The sequence below is a fragment of the Chelonoidis abingdonii genome, chromosome 8 (genome assembly GCF_003597395.2).
Source record: "Chelonoidis abingdonii isolate Lonesome George chromosome 8, CheloAbing_2.0, whole genome shotgun sequence".
NCBI lineage: Eukaryota > Metazoa > Chordata > Testudines > Testudinidae > Chelonoidis > Chelonoidis abingdonii.
In genome coordinates this window covers 75,554,855-75,574,807 of record NC_133776.1, presented here as the reverse complement: position 1 = coordinate 75,574,807, position 19,953 = coordinate 75,554,855, and the positions used below count along the sequence as shown (strand labels likewise).

At 39.1% G+C, this 19,953-nt stretch overlaps 1 protein-coding gene across 3 annotated transcripts in view; it reads left to right on the top strand.

Annotated features, from left to right (window-relative positions):
• The window catches only part of DACH2 (dachshund family transcription factor 2), a 526,494-nt gene extending 512,905 nt beyond the window's left edge, over nt 1-13,589 (top strand). For 2 of the 3 annotated variants that reach the window (XM_075068737.1, XM_075068736.1), the window contains 2 exons: nt 1,437-1,502; nt 12,579-13,563. In XM_075068737.1, the coding sequence (XP_074924838.1) occupies nt 1,437-1,502; nt 12,579-12,616 (104 nt within the window). In that variant the 3' untranslated portion in view covers nt 12,617-13,563. Of the gene's footprint in view, nt 1-1,436; nt 1,503-12,578 lie in introns of all 3 variants that reach the window. The other variant, XM_075068738.1, reaches the window with a different exon arrangement.
• Nucleotides 13,590-19,953: the final 6,364 nt, after the last annotated feature.

Genomic DNA, 19,953 nt, shown 5'->3' with positions numbered 1-19,953 from the left:
ACACTCTGCTGGTGACATTGGGCCCATGCAAATACCAGTAAAGGCAAGGAAAGCCCATTTGGCTACAGTCATTTGTGATTTTTTTTGTAAATATTTATAGATATGATAAAAATATTAAAATCTTTGCAACATTATACAAGTATGGAATTTACCTTCTTCTGTAGACCTGCACTGGTCCCTAGTGAGGGTTTAGTGGTGGTTGGGAAGTGACCAGCTGAGTGCATGCTAGTCCATAATACCAAACAAGTACTGGCAAGTCTGGATGTCACAGACCTAAAGGAGGGGAAAAAAAAAGGTAAGTTTTAAACTAGCAGAATAGTTATTGGAGCATTTAGCAAAAAATTCTGAAGTTGTATGACTCCTTAAACTGTATTTGCAGGTCTCTTTTAAATGGGCTCTGCCAAAGTTTCTAAGTGCTATATTATAAAGGGTTAGCAGATGTTTCCACAGGATGCGGGAGGGCATGAATTCAAATCACATACTCCTCATGTTAATCCTTGATGGCACTGAATGGCATAGTGGCATCTGTTATCCCAACACTCCTGTGGGTACTTGGGATACTGTGGGTATCCCAAGTACCCACAAACACTGCCTACAAAGCATTATCAGCATTAAACTATGGTTCAGATGTGTATATGTATGTGTGTTACATTGTTAGAACATCTCTCCTAACTTGGGAATAAGAGCACAATTAGTTTGGTGGGAGTTCCTTTGAGAGATTTGGAAGTGCTTCACATTTCAAATTATTAAACATATAATTTTGCTATGGGACCTAAAGCATTCTTAGAAAAGACTTGGAAAGAAATCTTGTACAATTGCTGCTTGAAGTGTGTTTGTGCATCTATATATATATACACACACACACAGAGTAGAGGTTAACACACGCTTGAGAAAAAACACTTAAATAACTATAACAAACATATGATATACTGCTAGTCTTCTTTAGGGGAATATTTTAAAGACATTATCATGACATAAAATTAGGGCAAGGAGGTAACAGTGTACAATGGCTTCAGATCATATCATTTGACACACTCAACGGCATTGGCTGCCCTATCTAATATTTTGCTTTGCAAGTACGCTGCTAGGATGGGACAATTTAGTTTAGTATTTTCCACATCTGAATTTCCACTTTTTTCATGCGAGAGATGGCACCAGTACTCCAAAAGAGAATTTCACTGACATATTAATAACATTTACTGATTACTATCATATCACCAGAGAATGTGTGAAGTATGTTAAAAATAATTCACTATAAGACTGGCAATACTTTTTCACATTTGATAAACAATTTACTACTGGAAATTCTGTTAAATGCCCATGTTTTATGCAGGACTAGTGTAAAGTTAAAGATCATCCTGGTTTGCAATAAGTATTTTTCTAAAGCTGCATCAAGGAAGGACAAAGACATTAATCTTAAGTGTCACATTTTTCAGAAGCTGGAATCCCAGACATGGAAATAGAACACAATGGAACTCAACATGACAGTGCAGCAATGCAAGGTGCAGTATACTTCACGCTGTTATTTAGAGATCTATACTTTGTGGTATTCCAGAGAAATGAGATTCAATGCAGTATCAGCTTGATCTAATTTTTCATGCCTGATGACAAACGCAGAAATTGCAGAACAGTCTGTTAGTTAATTTTTTGTTTAATCTAGAAAACAATTTAAAAAACACAGTAAATTTAGATGTGCAGGTATTAGCAAATCTCATACTTAACTGCCAAACCAGCACATACGTAGGTTTAATCCAAAAGGTGTAATGTCTTGTCATTTTACATGCCTTTTAGAATTGGACATCTTTTGAGATAGTTTTAGTCCCTCTATTTACCCGCATGTCAAAATCAGAGGTTGTATGTGTGTGTGTGTATATTATGTACACAAATATACACACACTGTATATATTTAAAATCATCATTAGAAGTGCAAATATAGCTAAGCCTAAATGCCAAAATTATTACAAAGAGTAGTGTCTTTACATATTTTATATGTATACCCATCTTTGTTTACACACATAGTGTGTTTTCCCTCTCATGGTATGTCTACACTGAAGCTGGGACCATTCTTCTGAACCTGGGTAGACAGACACATACCAGCTCTGCTCAAGCTAGTGTGCTAAAAATAATAGTATGGATGTTGCGACACTGTTTAGTCACCGGAGCTCAGACAGGCTTGGCTTCTACACAACATCTACACTGCTGTTCTTAGCATACCAGAGCAGAACTAAATGGTGTCTTTTATCTGAGCTGGGAGGCACATTCCCAGATGCAGTGTAGACATACCCTCAGTTTCTCTCCCTGACCCTCATCAAACCATTTCTGAACCCATGGCATATCCCTCACACAAAGGTCATCCCCTGTTGAATTTCAAGTCTCTGTTGCAAAGTATCAGAATTCTAGAGCTATTCAAATAAAAGGTTACTCAAATAACTGGCAAAACAATGAATTTTTTCCTAACCTTGCTCTTGGAAATGGTGTAACAATTTTGGGTGACATTTTCTCAGACAAACACATTCTGAGGCAAACATCCAGCATGGAAAATTTCAGCCGAAACAAAGTTTGGCAAAGGAATAAGCAACCTTTTCTGGGTCTTCTAATAGAAAGTGTCATGCAGCCTTAATAATAGTGCTGCCAGTTCTGCCTAGGATATTCTTTAAAATGATTTAATTGACATTTTGATTACTAGTTTTGTATTTCTAATGATAATTTCAATAACCTACTAAATGTGGAAAAATCATAATTTCACATAAATGATTACAGTTTTGCTGAAATTTGGAAATTAGATAAAATAATATTCAGAAATAAACAAATAGTTGGAATCATCCCACTTAAATTTGGCAAACTAAAAATATACTTAAATTGTCTTTATGAAGCCCAAAAGCACTGACATCATTGTTGTTCACACAATGGAGGTATGAACCAAAGGTGTGATTGAATCCTATCAGAAAAGGAAGTAAATTTCCATATTTAATTTAAGAAAAAGCAAACATTTTCAAATGGGTGGGGCAAGTACGCTTTGGATCAGACCCTAAATCAGAGATGGACAAACTATGGCCCGCAGGCCACACCCGGCCCTCAGCTCCAGCCAGGGAGCAGGGGTGGGGGGCTTGCCCCACTCCACGGGGCTCCCAGGAAGCAGCCAGCATGATCCCCCTCTGGCTCCTACGTAGTATGCACTGCCCCATCTGCAAGCGCTGCCCGTGCTGCTCCCATTGGCCAGGTTTTCTGGCCAATGGGAGCTGCAGGGGTGGTGCCTACAGATGGGATGGCGCGTGCTGATGGAGCAGCATGCAGAGCCTCCAGGCCACGCCTCCTCATACTACCCAGAGGGGGGGACATGCTTCTAGAAGCTGCTTTTGCTAAGCACCACCCTGAGCCCCCACCCGCACCCCAATCCCCTGCTGTGATCCCCCTCCTGCCCTCCTAACCCCTGAATCCCAGCCCAGAGTCCGTGCCCTCACCCCTCATGCCCCAACAGCCTGCCCCAGCACTTATCCCCCTCCGAACCCCTCGGTCCCAGCCTCGAACCCCTCCTGCTCCCCAAACGCCTCATCCCCAGCCCAAACCCAGAGCCCCCTCCTGCACCCTGAACTCATCATTTCTGGCTGCACCCCCAGCCAGAGGCTGCACTTCTACCCCGAATTTCTTGAGCATTCATAGCCCGCCATACAATTTCCATACCCCAGTGTGGCCCTCAGCCCAAAAAGTTTGCCCATCCCTACCCTAAATAATAGAATTTTAGAGTGGGAGGCTAGGTTGAGCACTCCGCAGTTTGGTGCTCCCCTGTAAATATAAAAATGACTGCATAAAGTAGGACTCTGTATATTTTAGTTGTAAATCTATCAGAGACTCTTAACTGGACAAATAATTGTCTTCATCTGATATTGTTCAAGTTAATGTTCTTGTATTATTTAAAATGGGTCCACAAAATTATGTAAAATTCCATTTTTCATAAAGCATAGTGGTTAACATTGATGAAGCAAAATGTGCTGCTAGAATTATTTTGGAATTTTGCAAATGCTAGAGTCCAAGAATCTTTTTGTATGTTGGTGCACACTATGTCCAGTATTAAAAACACTACAGAATCACAGTTTCAGTTCTAACAGAAGGTTAGGTCCAAGCACAAAAAAGGTTTTCTTTCCCTCATGCAGAGAAATAAGAGTAGAAATATTATCAGAACTCACCTTAAACGTAGTATATCACCAGTAACAAATGACTGTTATGGAACCCTTCCAGACAATTCTGTTCATACTTAAAAGTGCTGAGAGCTTAGATAGTACTCTTACAAACCCACAATGAGCTTGTAAACTGGCTATTACGAAGCCCTTTCTCGCTAATACACTATTAAGGTTTGTTTTGGCTTTCACTGCAATTCTGCTATGTAACTCTGTGTCCCATGTCCTTTTACTCTATGCTGATACTGTGTTATCTTCTTCCATTTTCTTTTGATTACACTTTTACAAAACTTGGCAGCTAAAACTGCCCTTTAGTCTTTAACAATTTAAATATATTCTCCATCACCATCTTATTTGCTTGCTTTGTTTGTGGGGGTAACAATTCATGCATCCCTAATACAAAGCTATTTCCAAAAAATATCTACAGCTCATAGCAAAAATCTCTGGCATCAGTGAAGACTTTTCTTTTTCTGTTGTCAATAGTTGTGTTGGAGAGAAATCTATCATTCACACAGTGCCTTTCCTTTGAAATTCAATTAGTTCCACTGCCAGTATCTCCTTAAAAAGGTTTAAAGGAGAATTACAAAAATATTGCATGACCACCTTTCACAGTAATTAAGTCAAATCATATTTTATGCTCATTTCTTAAAATGTTTTTATTAATGCAAGCTATTCATGTACTAGGATTCTGATATGCATTATAAATCTTTTCAGTTTAGTTGGTTCCTTTTCTCTATGTTAATTGATCTAAAATTTTGTCCCGATAGTCCGACCCGTATATGTAACTTTCTCAATAAATTATACCCACAATCCTCCTAAATGTTTAGTCTATCAGCCGAGTATGGCTTAAGCTGGATACATCTTTTCAGCTGGCAAAATACAAAATTAATAGTCTCTCTGGTGGTGATGTCCACTGCATAGTTGACTGGTGAAGGAAAGGGCGATGCATGCACACAAATACAGTTCCATTCCTCTTTCCATAACTTACTTGTGGGCCAGAAAGATAGCACGTCAGCCTTTTTATCAACCAATCTCCGTTTCACATAAAATAAACATACCGGGTGTCATTAAGTGCACCTTCAGATCAATGATTTTTGCAAATGACATTCAAGTACCATTTGAGTAGTGCATTTTTGCTGATAAAAGCAAATTAAATTAGCGCAACTACAAGTGTGCTGATAAAAACTAAAACTGAACAGCAGCACCATTAGCTAACAAAGTAATATTTTCTCTTTACTGCTTTCTGCCATTTAGTTATTATCCTATTGGAAATCTAATTATAATCCTTTTACTCCCTAGTCAAACTTCACAGTTTTTGCAAGCTTAGCACTGACAAGTGATTTCATTACATTTGATTGCCCGCACCCAGATTGACTTAACTTCACTCAGAGACCTAAAAGCCCTCTCAGTTTCTCAGATTCCCTGTTTGCACATTACAGCAACAGCTCCTTTAATTAATTAGCATGAACAGCAGTAACATGAACTGCTGAACAGAAAATAACATGATTTTATGATCGCAGGGAGACTTCTCCTTTTGCATGTTTATACCTTAGTTAACTTTTGTATGACTGTATTTCATTGTTGGGGGATATTGATACAATCATCAAAGCACATTATCTTATTTTTTTAATAAACAGATTATTACCAGGTGAACCAACATAAAAAGTATGAAGGCCCTAAATTTAAGTAAACAGATGCCACTATTGGGGAACTGACCTTTCTGAAATTTAAAAAAATATATTGAGAAATACACAATAAAGTACAAGGGCAAGGCGACACAATGCTACTGTAATTTTTGTTTTTGAAAAAGCCAGGAGTATATTTAACAAGAGGACTGTCAATAAACATCAATAACTTTTTGCTTCTTTACACATTTTGCAAAGATAAAGGACGATTTAACTTTAGAATTTATTTTGCCATTTATTATTTATTCAGAAATCTGCTAGAACCCAACAGTTACTTTTTTAGTATCCCAATATATGAAAGACAATTGTAAAATCAAACCTCTGTGACAAACAGAAACCAGCCCAGTTTTTAAAAAAAAAAAACGTTTAGTCCACCACTTTGTCACAGGTGCATCCTACACTCCCAGTGAAACCAGTTTCATTCAGTGGTGGTTGAGAATACTTAGCATCTCTTAAGAGAGAAGTTCAGCACCTTGTGGGACTGAGTCCCACAGTCCTACTCCCACTGAAGTCAATGCCAGAGCTTCAGTAAGAACAGGCCAAGCCCTGTGAAAGTGTGGGGGTCGGGGGATGATGAGCGAATCAGGTCTGGCACTTTCAGACTGGCACCTTGCCTCTTCATTTAATAGAGCCCTAATATTTCTACTGCTGCCCAGCCGGCTCTCAAATATCTTCCATCTCCTGCCCAAGCCTCATTTTATCTCTTCTATATGTATCCTGCTTTGTCTCATTTCATGCATGTTCCCATAAAGCAGTCTTCTCACTCTGGTTGCATTGGTAGTTTCTGCAGGGTTCCTTAAACTGTGAGTAGAGTTAAAAAAGATTAGTGTGTCTGTCATTTCCTTCATGTTCAACGGAACTTTTTGATTTGTGAGACCCCTACATAGTGGTAGCCTCTCCATGCAGACACATGATACCCCTCTGTTCTGTTAAATTAGTCCAAGCACCTCTCCCCTTGCCAAGAACTCCTTTTAGAAAATCAGTGGATCCACTGCTGTTTTTAGCCCTGGTTATAATGGATGAGTAAGGATTCCAGTGGTTAATTTGTACTACTTAATTTTGTAATGTTACAAGAACAATTTTTTCTGAAAAAAATATTGTAATGGTTCAATTATTAAAGTGTCAGATGATCTCCTCCATGTATTGTAACAAAAGTTTCAGAAACTAAGCCTACCCTTGATCAAAGGCGGCTCCAGGCCCCAGCACACCAAGCGCGTGCTTGGGACGGCGGCAGGCAGGCTGCCTTCGGCAGGCTTGCCTGCGGAGGGTCCACTGGTCCCGTGGCTTTGGAGGACCTCCCACAGGCACGCCTGCGGAGGGTCCGCTGGTCCCGCAGATTCGGAGGACCTCCCACAGGAACGCCTGCAGAGGGTCCACTGGTCCCTCAGATTCGGAGGACCTCCCACAGGCACGCCTGTAGAGGGTCCACTGGTCCCACGGATTCGGAGGACCTCCCACAGGCATGCCTGTGGAGGGTCCGCTGGTCCCGCGGATTCGGAGGCTTTGGAGGCACGCCTGCGGGAGGTCTGCCGAAGCCATGGGACCAGCGGACCCTCCGCAGGCAAACCGCCGGAGACAGCCTGCCTGCCGTGCTTGGAGCGGCAAAAAGCCTAAAGCCGCCCCTGCACTTGATATAAGAATAGCAAAAGTTATATGCATCTCATGAGACTTCTAAACCAAAGCAGCCTGTTTGCTAGTCACCAGCTAGAAGCTTACAATTCTTATACATTATTAAAGAGCTCTTTTGAGTAAAATATACAGTGATTTTTAAATAACTATACCACTACTCTTAACCTGCATGTTAATGGACATTTCACATGGAACATTTTTTGGGTGCTGGTGAAAGAGAGAGTTGATTTTGTTTTGTTTTGATTTTTACTTTATGGAGACCTGGGGAAAGAAAGTGATTTTTTTTCAACAGAAAGGCTTCCCCAGCCACAATATTCTATGTTCTATTCATCTTCAGTTCTTAGGAAGAAGATGTGAACATTTTAATCAGAGATGAAGCTTCAGTAGAAGCTTGAATCTTACCTCAATGCTAACTACAACACTGTCTTGCTGTGTGTTCAAATGGGCATTTGTAGTCCAACACCTGCTTATCTTGTATTCAATATATGGTAGACTTGCCCTTGACTTCTACAACCCATTAAAAAAATTGCATTTTAGGTACATGTTGCCCGCCCTCTCCACAAGGATGTGCAAACCACAACAGGGGTGGGGTTAGGGAAACAGAAAAGGGACATGTCCTATGATAACAAGCAAAATACAGTTATTCATGAAAAAAAACTGCAGAGAAAAGTGTTTGACAGGAAGGTGATTCTGTGCTTGTTTGCCTCCATCATTTTTCTTAAAGGAGCATTGTCAAGAACAGTAGGCTGAAAATGTCAGACTTCGCACACTTGTTTGGGGGTGGGGGAAGGAGAAGGACCAGAACAAATGTGCTTGCAGAAAAAAGAGGGATAAACTAAGTATGAAATGTGAATATATATGGAAATGGTAACTATTGCCTGTAGATTTTGTTCTGCTTAATATGAATTAAGCCTTCAAAATTATTAAACAATTATGTTGTGGAAAAAAGAGAGCTACACATACCTTGAAATGACCATGGGAAGGAAAACATAATCCTTCAGGAAAATTACAATAATTAATATAGGAGAAATGGAGAGATCTTTACTTATGTTATACATTGCAGGAGGTGGGGGAAGCTTTCTAAAGGTCTTGCTTATTAAGCGAGTCATGCATTTCACTGTAGGTTGTAAAACAGTATAACATGCACAGGGGGCTCATAAGCATTTTTCAGTGTTAGGAAATATCATTTATGCACTTTTTATATTGTCAATATTACCCCTAGAGAATGAGATTAAGCTTTAAACTACTGTAACTCTACAGATTTGCTCACCTTTGTATAATTTCATTTTTTAATAGAATGAAGCCCACATAAATGCATATTTGATTAAGAGATAAACCTAATAAAAGAACACATTTATTGAACACAGATTTATTCAAATCTTGACTATATAATACCATAAAATGCTATAAAAGGGTATGTGGGTTGCAGTTGGCTATGGGGAAGAGATACTGAATATTCTGCGGTACTATGAATTTTTATCGGTATTTCATTGCCTTTCTTCCACAAACCGCATCAAGGATGCTTTTAAAACTTTAACTTCTTGTAGGTGGGGGTTGTGTGGAATTAGAGAATGCCATATAGTGAAGTTTAATAGCACAACTAGTAATACAGAATTGTTTCTGATGTCTAATAAGTGCTCTTGAAACAAGAAATATTTAAATTACTCATTATCTGTATACTGCCAAACAGAACCTTGTAGACACAGGATGGCCATAATATGCCAGAGCCTCCGTATTCATAATCACATTTACAAGCACTAAGCTTCACCAAAGTCATTAAGGGAATGCCAGTTCTGAATAAAGTGTTGGTATTTGAATATAAACATACCTACTGGTGGTATACTTGCAAATATGCTAGAACAGGGAGTCTCAACCTTGTGTGGTAAATAGAGCTGTAATGTGTAAAAACAAAAACAAAAAAAAACCCTGACAGCCCCAGGTCTAGAAGAATGGCTGGGAATGAGGAAGTCTAATTCTAGTCCTCGCTGTTTCTCTTTAAGAGCACACTGTGTGAATAGTACTTCATTTTGCCTCAGAATACTCCTATGAAATGAAGTAATGGCATTAGTTCCATCTAACAGATTGGAAAACTGAAGCTTAGAGAAGTTAGTGCCAAAATTTAAATAGCAACCCAGTTTCAGCATTAAAATCCAGATCACAAGACAATATTGCCCTCATGCAAGTTACGTAATCACTGCCAACTCTCAAATTTTAAATATTTATAATAGACTTATTAACTTTTACCAAGAATAAAATCAAGAAATATACTGCATTTAAGCTGTCCACAGAACTAGACCTCAACAGAAGTGCTTTAGATTTGGTAGAACACCTTAAAAAGTGAAGTGGAATTAATCTTAAGACTGAGCAGCAGTTGCTGCTACAGTTTCCCTAAAAGATGTCCTGAATAAAGCAGGTTTTCCAGTTAAATGTGTCCAGATTAAGCAAAGTGTATATTTAGCACTTCGCTAGTGCCTTTTGTCACAGAATCTCTCAGGGTGAAATTCAACACTATGCAAAGGGCCAATACAAGGCCTACGTTTCACTTAAGTGCCACTGAAACCACACACTAATGTTTATGTGGAACTTAAAGAGTGCATAGCCCCTGTACTAGCCCTAGCAGTATATAGATATAGATATATTACAGCACAAGAAAAGATGAGAGTTGCGTTACCGAGTGTCAGTGCTAACAAGGCCACTGACTCGCCCACTTGGTAAGGCAACTCCCATCTTTTCATGTGCTTTAATATATATACTGCTTACTGTATTTTTCACTCCATGAATCTGATGAAGTGGGTTTTAGCCCACAAAAGCTTATGCCCAAATAAATTTGTTAGTCTCTACGGTGCCACAAGGACTCCTCATTATTATTTTTTTTTGCTGATACAGACTAACACGGCTATCACTCTAAATGTTATCATTTCTCTAACTCTTGCTGACGTTCCCTGGCTCTCAGACATTCCTTGGGAGATGTTTTTCCCTGGCTCTTCTTAATCTTTATTCTTGTTTACATCCAAAATATATATTAGATCATCTCTGCAGGGAGAGTAGGCGCCCTCTTAAAAACATGAAACATTCAATTACTAATTAGCTGTTTCCCATTCTAATGAAGTGAGCATGTCAGATTTGGATTAAAATTCAGCTGCAGCTCTCCTCTGTTTATGGTTCCAGATGTTTTTGTTTTATCTAGGAGCTTACTTTGACAGCTACTGCTAAATGATAAATCACTCATATTATAGCTGAAATGCATTTTGAAATTGAAATGTGGCAAACTTTGAAATTGCTCCAAGGATCTGTGTCAGTTAGCAGGTCAATACTGGTTCTTTCCTTATGAGTATTCAGTATTGACATATGTAAAACAGTCATGGGATAGATGTCAACATTATACAGAATGCTACTCAAGATTATCATTTTGCTACCATCTTCAGAATCAGAACTAGTAGGTTTAGCTGCATGAATTGTTGATTCAGTGTTTATTGGATAGGAATATGGATTCACATTACTTTGGCTTTCTGTGGATATTTTAACATTTGTTTGTCTTTGGGCTTAAAGCTGCTGAATGTGAAGATCACACATGATAGGCTCTGTACCCAAGCAAGTTTTTTATGAGATGCGTGGGTGGATTTCTGTTTGTCTCTTCAAATAAAGACGATAATTAAATGACTAGTATGTATGTGCGGGGGGACGGGTGTTCTGAGTGAAATACCATTTTTCTAAGGAACACATATTGATTTATGGCTGTTACCATGTTGATTTTCAGTGTAGTTTTAGTCTTCAATAGCACTGCTTTGCATAAGGCTTTGTTGGATCTGCAATAGCCACATTTCACTCTGCACAATATAAACTACATTAATTTCTGTGATACTCTGAACACTGTGTTAAGTACGTCATGGTTCTACCCTTTGAAACAGAAGTTAATTTTTTTTAAAGGTTGTGACAGGAGGAAAAACTGTCATTTAAGTTTTAAGGATTTTATACCTAAGGGAACAGTGGCTTTTCTCTTCTTTGCTGTAACCATATTTGGTCTCACTAGCCACATACCAGGTTCTACAATGTGGCTGATTGCAATGGATTTACAAAGCAGCCAGACTGCTGTAGAGCAGAGATAAGAATCTGTCCCATTAGTGTGAGGTACAAAGAGGGGGTATATCAGTCAGGAATTGGAGGGGAAGAGGAACATTGTCCTCAATTCCCCATTTTTTTTAAATGTGTAGGACCAAAATCTTGCAATACAATGCCGTCAGATCCCTTGCAATACAATGCTGTCAGACTGTCAGCGTGGAATTTGGCCATGGAGTACACTTTTAAGTTTTCAACTAAAACTATTCCCTCTTTGGTTTAAAAATTGTCCTATGGGGGGTAAAAATTAGAGATATGATTAAACCCAGATTTTTTGGGGTTTGTCAAGTCATTGATAGCAGCTACCAGTTTTCAGGGGATGCACAATCCAAACCTAGATACTCACAGCTGCCACGAAGAGGGAGTTACGCTGTGGGGGGAGAAGGGATCATGACTTGAGGACCAGGGCTGGGTTCGACTGAAAGGGGTCATAAGGGGAATTTAGCAAGTGAGGGTATGCTGGGGATGGGGTGAGTCTGGGGCTGTGATGGGCTTGTAGGAAGGAGCTGGTTTGAGACTAAAGCTAAGGTTGGAAAGGACGTCAGACGTCAGATGGGGCAGCAGATGGCAACAGGATCTGAGGTGATACATGGCAGTGGATATTTTAAATATTTAATGTCCAGCCTCTACTGTGTTTGTTTATAATGAGAGGTAGCTGGGATTACAAGCATTTGTAAACCAATTTAAAAGTCTACAACTCATACCATATATAGGAGGACAGTCAATGCACCAAATAGGTGGATCTGCTTGGATACTAAGCTTATTTCCAACTGTGACATACATAAGAGTCTATATTTCTAGTTCCTTATAAGGCCCCATGGGCACCTGTTTTCCAGAGGTAAAAGACACTCGCTTGAACCAAGAGCTGTCACTTACAGATCAGATAATTTAAACTGCATGGTTAAAGAACCCTAAATGTTTCATTTATAAAATATATGTCACTATGTAATCAACTTTTTTTTTTTTTTTCCAGAAAACAGAACATACGTCAAACCTACTATTATGTACTGAAGGAAGCTATTGTTGAAAAATATATAATGATCACTATTTGAAGACTGTATAGTACATGAAAGACATCCCTTCCAACCTTTGATGCCTTCAGTACTGTGTGAAGGATTTGTAGCATGAAACTTGAAGGACAATTTCAAGCAATTTACTGTTGCTGCATCGAAAACTGCCGTATTGTCATTAAGATATACTGAGACTTTTTACAAGCTTACCATACCAAACCAAGCCTGTTGCAACTGATCATTTTTAGGTCCCAGAAGATAGAAAGAAGTTGTAGTATTTTTAAGCACATAAAGGAATTATTCCCCAAAAGAACTAACTTTTTTTTTAAAGGCGGTAGTGATTACTGTATAGCAATGGCACAATGATTTTATTAAGCCGCAGATGTCCTCACTGGCTGTACATCATACAAGTCCAGTTTATCACTGAAACTGTTCAACATAGAGCTGTTTCAATTGTGTTTATAAATTAAGCTTTGTTTACTGAAGCTGATACTCAATATATTACGTTTTAAAGAAAAATGTGTGTACATTTTTTAAAACAATGATGTAAAATTTGTCCTTTCATTAGATGACCAATTCAAGAGTGTGAGCTAAACCCTAATAGCTGACATAATATGAGGATTATAATTGATGCTTTTTTATGCTCAGTTCAGCTTGGCTTTTGGTCTTTTAAGATAAAAAATGAATATGCAGTAGAGTGTTAGATAATGGAAACTTTTAAGTATGGTTTCTCTGTTGTACCATATTAAGTTAAAGTACACATTCTTTGTTAAAATGTTCTTGCTAAGAATACAGTATTAAAAACTTTTTGTTTGACTTTGGAAATCTTTTTTTGTTTTTTTGGACATGGATTCCCACAGTTTCTATCCTAATTCAAAACTGATATTTGCACGGATACATATTTTGTTAAAGGAATTACTAAAGAGTGGGGGTTGATATCAGATATTTTTCTTAATTATTGTACGTCACAGATTCCACACCTCTTTGAAAACTTACCTGAGTCGTTCCTTTGCTCAAACCGGTAACTGAAAGATGCATTGGTTAGGTGGAACCAATCAGTTTAGTTTCTACTCCCTCATTCACAGATGTTTTATGCAATTATTAGATAAATACCAATGATATAAGATTTTTCAAAGGAACAAGATAAGCATTGGCTATAAATAATGTATTGGTTGCATTCTGCACTACCAATATGGGAAGCCTAAGTTTCTATGCCCCGTCTGGTCTTTGCTCCTATGTTGAAAGCACTGTGGAGGCAAGATGCCGCTCAGCCTTTGCTATGCAGAGAGATTCCCCTACTGTTAGTAATTCAACAGAAGCCACTTCAACTGATTACGTAATAGTTTTGATGGATTTTGAATGGAATTCCACTGAAGATTCTGGCCCCAATCCTCAGCTGATGAAAATCAGCATAGGTCCATGGACGTCCGTGCAACTAAACTGATTTATGGCAGCTCAGGATTTGGGCCTCTGACCCTAATTCATCACTGGCACAGCAAGCATAAGTCTACTGAGTTACACTAGTGGTGAATTTGCCCGCTGATCAAAATCTACATCGCCATTTGTTTGCACTGGTCCTTGTTCAGGAGTATTAGAATAGGCGATCTGTGATTCTTTATTACGAACATGAAGAATTGCAACTATTCCACAGAACATGGAGTGAAAAACTAAAGTACAAAATGCTGTGCATCCTAATTGCCAGAAAAGAATAAAATAAGGAACAAAGTGCATACAATATACATTTCTCACTTAGTTCGACTGATTAAATGTCAGAGCCTACTTCCTTAACTCACATGAGTTCAGTGGCACTACTACTCTTACACACGTGCATGCGCATGCACACACACACACAATTAAATGGGACTAGTATCAAAGCAGGGTATGATTAGAACGAGATCATTTCAGAAAAACAAAGCAGCTTCCTCTTTCTTAAATACAGGCATGATGACATAGTTCTGGTGTGGGGGCCAAATGCAAGGTGGAATGTCTTCTAGTAAAGTGAAGTCAGGTGTTGCAAGTGAGGGCTGAATTTGGACCTCTGTATATGAATATGCATTTAACAAGTCAAAATTAGCTAGTCAGGAGCATATAAAATTGAAGTTAAAAGTCCCTTAAATTGTTTTAAACTGTAGATATTTCATATATTTTATTGAAGTAATATCTGTGCTCTGCATCCAAAGATGATTAAAGGGCTTTCAGTTGTGTTAACTGTACAAAAAGTGATGGTGCTGCAGGTACCCAGCATTTCAGCACATGTAAACTAGGAAATAACTGCAGTCTCATACTGACATGTAATTCTTGGAAAATGTTGGCTTTTTCAATGGCAATCACTGTATTGGTTCTCATGTACCCTAATATGCCTGAATAATCGTATGATGTGATCCTTTTAATGTGCTCAAAAAAATTAAACTGGCAACGTTAAATGTCTCAACTGTATGTTTTAGAAAAGTAAGAATGTAGAACTCAAATTGTGGTTATTTTTATCGTCGTAGGATAATTTTTTTAATATGAGGATAAACTTCTGCAAACTTTGTCTGTGAACTACGTAATAAATACAAGCAGACATTTTTTTACAGGACATGCCATAATTTAAACATTCCAAATATTCCTTTTTATATTATTGCTTTGCTTGCTCTAAAACGAAGTCAGAACATTTAAATTCCAGTATCTGCAACAAACATATTTCATATTATTAAACAAAATGCATTTAACTACATCAAAAGCAAGGGCACATTGAGTTAAGACTACTACTGCACTCTTAATTAAAGCTCATTATGCCTGTGCCTAAGCACTGAAATATATGAACTGCAATTCTATGGTTAATTATTTACAATTAGATGGTAATACTGTATTACAAATGTCCTCAAAATTATGCCAGTATGAATCCATGTTAGTGACTGAGATGGTTTCCTTGTTCTGTGCAATGCTAGCAATTTGAAAAATCACAAAGGTCTAGGATCACGCTACAATGCCAGAGTCAGGTTGGATTCGCTAGTAAATGTAGGTTTTTCTGACAGCCTAAAGTTCTTCTCAGGCTAGATTCTACTCTCATTAACTTCTTTGTGATGAAGATCAGGGCCCTAGTTCTAAAAATGATTTTAAAAAGAGGAATAAAGATTTTAAAGGATCTATAGTGAATTGCTATTAATTAAAACTGCTTTGGAAAATTAAAAAAAATCTGGAAATGTTTAGCAACAATTGGTACAAGATTATTAAGACTGGAAGATTAAAAAGGAAAACTACTTACCAGCAATTGAGCAATTGTATTTGTCATAAACTCCTTCTGCTGTCCTGCAACAGAAACAGTTGGGACAGTTGGTAAATATAGCTACTTTTGAATCCAGTCAAGATGTTTTGCAATAAGCAGAAACAATTTTTCATACCTCTTCTAGTGGTCATCTAGTGAAGGGCTTCTGTACAGGAATAGGTCAATGATGTGGAAGTCCTGCTTCTAATCAGGCAATCTGCAACCTTTGTGAAGAGCTACTCAGTTATGAAACAGCTCTTTTAAATTTCCTGGCACTTAATTTTAGGCAGGAAGGTTAAAACAGAGTCTAAGCTTGGTTCACCAAAGAATCCTGGGTGGCAAGAACACCAAAGAGCCAGCAATACCATCCCTACCCTTTCTGATTTCCTTGTCATCATCAAGAGAAGGGAAAGTGAGAGAAGCAGCATCTTCTGTTCACAGGACTTTGCCTTTAACAGGAGAATACGGTGTAGAATGGGATATTCCATCTCTTCTGCTTTCTCCCTCTGCCCTTGGATCCCGAAGCTGAATCTGCTGTCTTGGCTCTTTCCATCTCTTCTGTCTGTCTCTTAACTGCTGTAAAAGAGAGGGAAATAAGAGAATTAGAAAGTACAGTGGAGGAAGTTGATAGAGTGGAGAACTGCAGTGAGGACGCCATACTTCCTGGTCAAGTTGATAAAAGAATTGAAGAGGGGCAAACAGGGGCTTAGTCAAAGGGATGGGGAGGGCTCATTCATAATTTTTTTGTCAAAGCTTATTAATAAGTGAAGCCATAAGTCTGCCTCTGATTTTCTCTATCATAGGATGGGAAAATATCCCCCCACCCAATTTGCAAACCCTTTGCACTGGACAATGCGTTGTGCAAAGGTACTTTTACCTTACTCCATGCATAGTCAGTTTCCTCCTGTTGTTTGTATGGGACTTTCACACAACAACAATAAAAATATTTAAACACTAAATAAATGTGATTTGAAAACCGCCAAAATTGGCAGGAGTAAATGAAACTCTTTTCAGTGTAGTTTTTGGATTGAATGGATGCCCTTTTTTTTAGAGTTTGCATAAGGCCAAAATAAAAGTAAAAATAAACTAATAATTTTAATTCCTTTTAAAAAAATATTTATTTTCCCCCTCACTGTACAATAAATGTTGGAAATTCTAGTAACTTCATTTCTAGGACCAAAGAGTTTACCAATGGTTCCCATTCTCACACACACACCAATCTTGAGTGTCATATACAGAGCCATCGTTACATATCTTCAGACAAGCCACCAGTCTTACCTTTTTTTTCTGTTTCCAAATCAGTTATGTAGATGTCCAAGTGACCTTAGCTTTGGGTACAGATGGATGCAGTACAAACTTGCACCCTCAATTACTGTACCTTTAGTTCATAGGTACACAAACAGAGGCCAGCTTTTGGAAATCTTTCCCCAAATGATGTTTGCAGAACTGAAATAATTTTCAATGAGGGGTGTTCAGAAGCTTGTGGGCCCCTTTCATGAACAGCAAATATGCAAATGCATTCATTTTCTGCAAACGTTTCTTTTGGTAACAAGGGTTTGGTTCAGGGCTGGCCTTACCGTGAGGTGGCCACTCAGGTGCCAGATTGTGGGTGGAGGGAGGCTCCAGTAGGACCCAGAGTGTAGAAAGTTGTGTCTGCTGCTGGTGCATATTTATTCTCTCTGCTCTAGATGCACAGAGATGGTGGAGTGCTGTGCTGGAGAAAGGATGGCACAAGAGACATAACAGGCAGGCAGGAGAAAAGTGAGAGGGAATTAGAAGAAACAGCGGGAGCTGCGGGAGAGAGAGGAGGAGAGCCTCTTATGTACCTATCTAGCACTTCCAGGAGCATGGACTGATTAACACCAGATTCTTGGGAGCTTCCTGTTTCCTGCTGCTTCCCTGAACCACTTGAGGGAACAGGCAGTCAACTGAAGTAGTAGGAGCCAGTTTAGGCCCCTAAAATGCTGATATTGTTCCCTCACTCAGGCCTTGCTACCAGCCTGCTTATTTTGCCTCTTCAACTGAGTACTGAGAACCACTATAGCTGGCACAGAACAGCAGTCATGAGTGAAAGAGAAAAACGACCCTGTGGGGCAGCATTCAGAAAAAGAAGAAAGGAAGCTTTTCTATCTAAGCAAGAAAGAAGCTCTCCTGAGATACATAGACACAATGTTCACGGTGAGCCTTCTGGCCCCAGTGAGGATGTGAGTGGTGAGGAGATGCTGATCTTCCAGTTAGTCAGAGTGCGGTGACCTGGCAGCTACTGCAGCATCCATATCTCCATCTCATGACAGATGTAACCATGCACATGCCCGAAGAAAAATGTAGCTCAGAGAAGAGTATGGTGGCGGCAACAAGAAACAGCTGCTGCTGATTTAGTTCCTTAAGTCTAGATGATGCAGGACGGTGGACCCACTTGAGCAGTAGCCTGAGAGACTTCCTTGTACTGCATGGGCCACAGCAAGTGAAAACTTCACGTTCCCCAAGACAATGAAAATAGATTGCCATCCAACACATTACTGGTGTGAAATCCCCAATGGTGACAAAATGGAGAGGCCATGGTTTATGTACTAAAAAACCAGAATGCTGCATACTGTTTTTGTTGCAAACTCTTCCAGTCTAATGTTCCAGCCACATAGAGATTCTACGGAACAAGGACTGGAAAATCTGTCTAGAAATCTGGCATGTCATGAGAGGTAGCAAATCACCAGAGAGCATTCCATAGGTGGAAAGAGCTTGAGATGAGACTAAGTAAAGGCCACCACAGATGATCAGCATCAGAGAAGATTGCATCAGAGTCTCTTTACTGTCAATGTTCTGAAAAGCTCATTGCCATTGTGAGATGGCTTGCTACCCAAAACTCCACAAGCGTGGCACTTCAGATCAGCTGTACATGCCAATCTGTGGAGCTTCCTTAAAACTGTGGAGCTGATAGCTGAGTTTGATGCTGAACTCCAGAAGCATTTAAGAGTCACCACCCAAGAAATGTACACACACCACTACCTTGGAAAGCCAATTTAAAATGAGATCATACAGTTACTGGCAACAAAAGTCAAACAGAAGATTGTGGCAGATCTGAAGTCAGCAAGATATTATTCTGGATAGCACACCTGACATCAGCCATATGGAACAAATGACTTTAACGGTGCATTTCATAACAACAGAACCTAGTGAAAATGTCCCTGCAATGGTGATTGTCAGAAAGCATTTTCTAGAATTTATTGACATTGATGATACTAATGGAGCTGGTGTGACAAATCTGTTTCTTAAAAAGTTGGAAGATATGGGAATTGCAATAGCTGACATGAGAGGTCAGGGCTACAATAATGATGCCAACATGAGATGAAAGAACAGACGAGTGCAGACACGGATCCAAGAGTTAAACCCTTGAGCTTTTTTTGTCCCATGGCGTTCTCATACATGGAACTTCTAGTGAGGCTGCTGAATTTTTTAATGTAATTCAAAGCATCTATGTATTTTTCTCTGCATCAATTCATCAATAGCAAATTTTGATGCAACATCTGGGAACATTCTCTCTGACACTGAAACCACTGAGTGCCACATGATGGGAAAGTTGAGTGGAGGCAATGAAGCCTAGCAAACACCATATTGGGAAGCTAGATGATGCCATAGTTGCCATTATGGAGGATAATGCTATGACATGAACTGTTCATGGGAGAACAGTGGCAGAGGGAAAAGGGATCACCAGAAACACACGTAACTTCAAAGTTCTGTGTGGCTTAGTGTTGTAGCATGACATACTGTTTGAAGTAAATGTTGTAAGCAGGAGACTCCAAGGTGTTGACCTTGATATATCTGGAGCAATGGAACAACTGGACAAAGCAAAGTCATACTTAGTGTCTTACCGGTCAGCTGAGGGATTTCAAAACGTTCTGAACAGTGCACAGAAGTTGGCAGAGGAACTTCACATTGAAAATATTTTCCCACCCATTCAAGAATACAAGAGTCCCCAAAGAAGAAGACATTTTGATTACGAGGCACTGGATAATCCCATAAGGGACCCCAAACAATTCAAAGTTGAATTCTTTAACCAGGTGCTAGATTGTTCAGTACAGTCAGCTGAAGAACGT